At 53.1% G+C, this 1,485-nt stretch overlaps 1 protein-coding gene across 1 annotated transcript; it reads right to left on the reverse strand.

The window, feature by feature from the left end:
* Positions 1 to 92: 92 nt before the first annotated feature.
* Positions 93 to 1,475, reverse strand: SLC32A1 (solute carrier family 32 (GABA vesicular transporter), member 1; the record flags this gene model as incomplete). The annotated part of the gene is given in 1 exon segment (XM_008946250.1): positions 93 to 1,475. A coding segment is annotated over 1 exon segment (1,206 nt), but the record flags the coding sequence as incomplete, so codon positions are not given.
* Positions 1,476 to 1,485: the final 10 nt, after the last annotated feature.

Consider the following 1,485-nt stretch of genomic DNA (forward strand, 5'->3'; position numbering starts at 1 on the left):
GATCGGGGGGGGGGGGGGGGAACGCATCATTTCCTTCCAAAAATTCTCAATAACAGAAAAATATATTTGAATCTTAGCTTGTTTAAAAAGACAGCAGGACGAATGCTTTTATCTCTTCTGATTTCCTTTCATTGGCAGCTTCTGTGACGTAGAATTTGGTGGATGCACGTAAGGAAAAGAATGACTCTCTCCAGGAAAGGGATGCAGACTCGTTTGGCTATGCGGATGTTCGATGCGATTCTCTTGCTGCAGCCAGCTCTGGCCCCTCCTTAGTCTTCAGCGTTGGTTCTGAAGGCTTCTATGAGGCCTTCTAAAGAGTGGATGAACCCAGAGACGCTGCAGATACCACCTATAACGAAGATGGCGACGTCGAAGAAGACGTGGTGCCACAAGAGCTTCCTCCACAAGAGTTTGAGGTGGAAAAGACTGGGGAGCAGGAAACAGAGCCCTGCGCCCGTGAGGCTCCCCGTCAGACCCATCAAGAGGGCGAAATGAGGGACGTAGATAGCCATGAGCAAGGTGAAGACGACCAGGGCACATCTGAGGGTGAGTCCCCAGGATTTGAGGCGCCCGTCACCCCCGTAGCAGTTGGGGAAGAAGGCCCTGTTGCCATCTTGGAAAAGGGACCTCTCCAGGACTTCCACCGCCGCAAAGAACGGCAAAGGGTAGGAGAGCAAGGCTTTGGCCACCAAGAAAATGTTGACTACTGCCCTAATGGTGGATGGCAAGTTGTCTGTAATGACTTCCTTGGTCTCATCCGCCCAGGTCAGATAGGCGACCAAGGCAAAGAGTCCCTTCAGGATGCAAGCTGCTATGTGAGTCCAGTTCATCATGCAGTGAAACTCCTTGGGGTTCTGCATGTTCCCCTCCAAGGAAGGCAGAAAGATCTGAGAGGTGTAGCTGAAGACGATGATGCCAATGGAGATGGGAAACTTCTTCACGTCGATGTAGAACTTGACTTTGTCCCAGGCCCAGTCGCGTGCCCTGGAGAGGCAGTAGGCGATCACCAAGATGTTGATCACAAAGTGGGCCAACGTGCAGAGCAAGCTGAACTTGGAGACGGCCTTGAGGTTCTTCAGGAACGCGCAAGGCAGCAGCACCGCCGTGGCGATGATGGACCACGACTTCTGGGAGACGGGCAGGTTGGGGAAGCTGTTGTACATCAGGTTCCCACTCACCACCACGTAGAGGATGCAGGTCATGACCAGTTCAATGATCTGAGCCACGTTCACCACCCTGCCCCCCAGGGTGGGGAAGCGAGGCGCGCAGCACGCGTTGGCGATGTCCACGTAGGAGTCTCTCACCCTCACTATCTCCCCGTCCTCATTCTCTTCATACAGACAGGCAATGAGGATTTTCCCAGTGTAGCAGCAAACCACGGCGGCGAAAATGATTAAAAAGAGTCCTAGGTATCCACCGTGAAGGATGGCATAGGGCAGGCCCAGAACAAACATCCCCTAGGAAGAGACAAAATGGAAACCGTGT

Source organism: Merops nubicus, unplaced genomic scaffold (assembly GCF_000691845.1).
Source record: "Merops nubicus isolate BGI_N331 unplaced genomic scaffold, ASM69184v1 scaffold47568, whole genome shotgun sequence".
NCBI classification, from domain to species: Eukaryota; Metazoa; Chordata; class Aves; order Coraciiformes; family Meropidae; genus Merops; species Merops nubicus.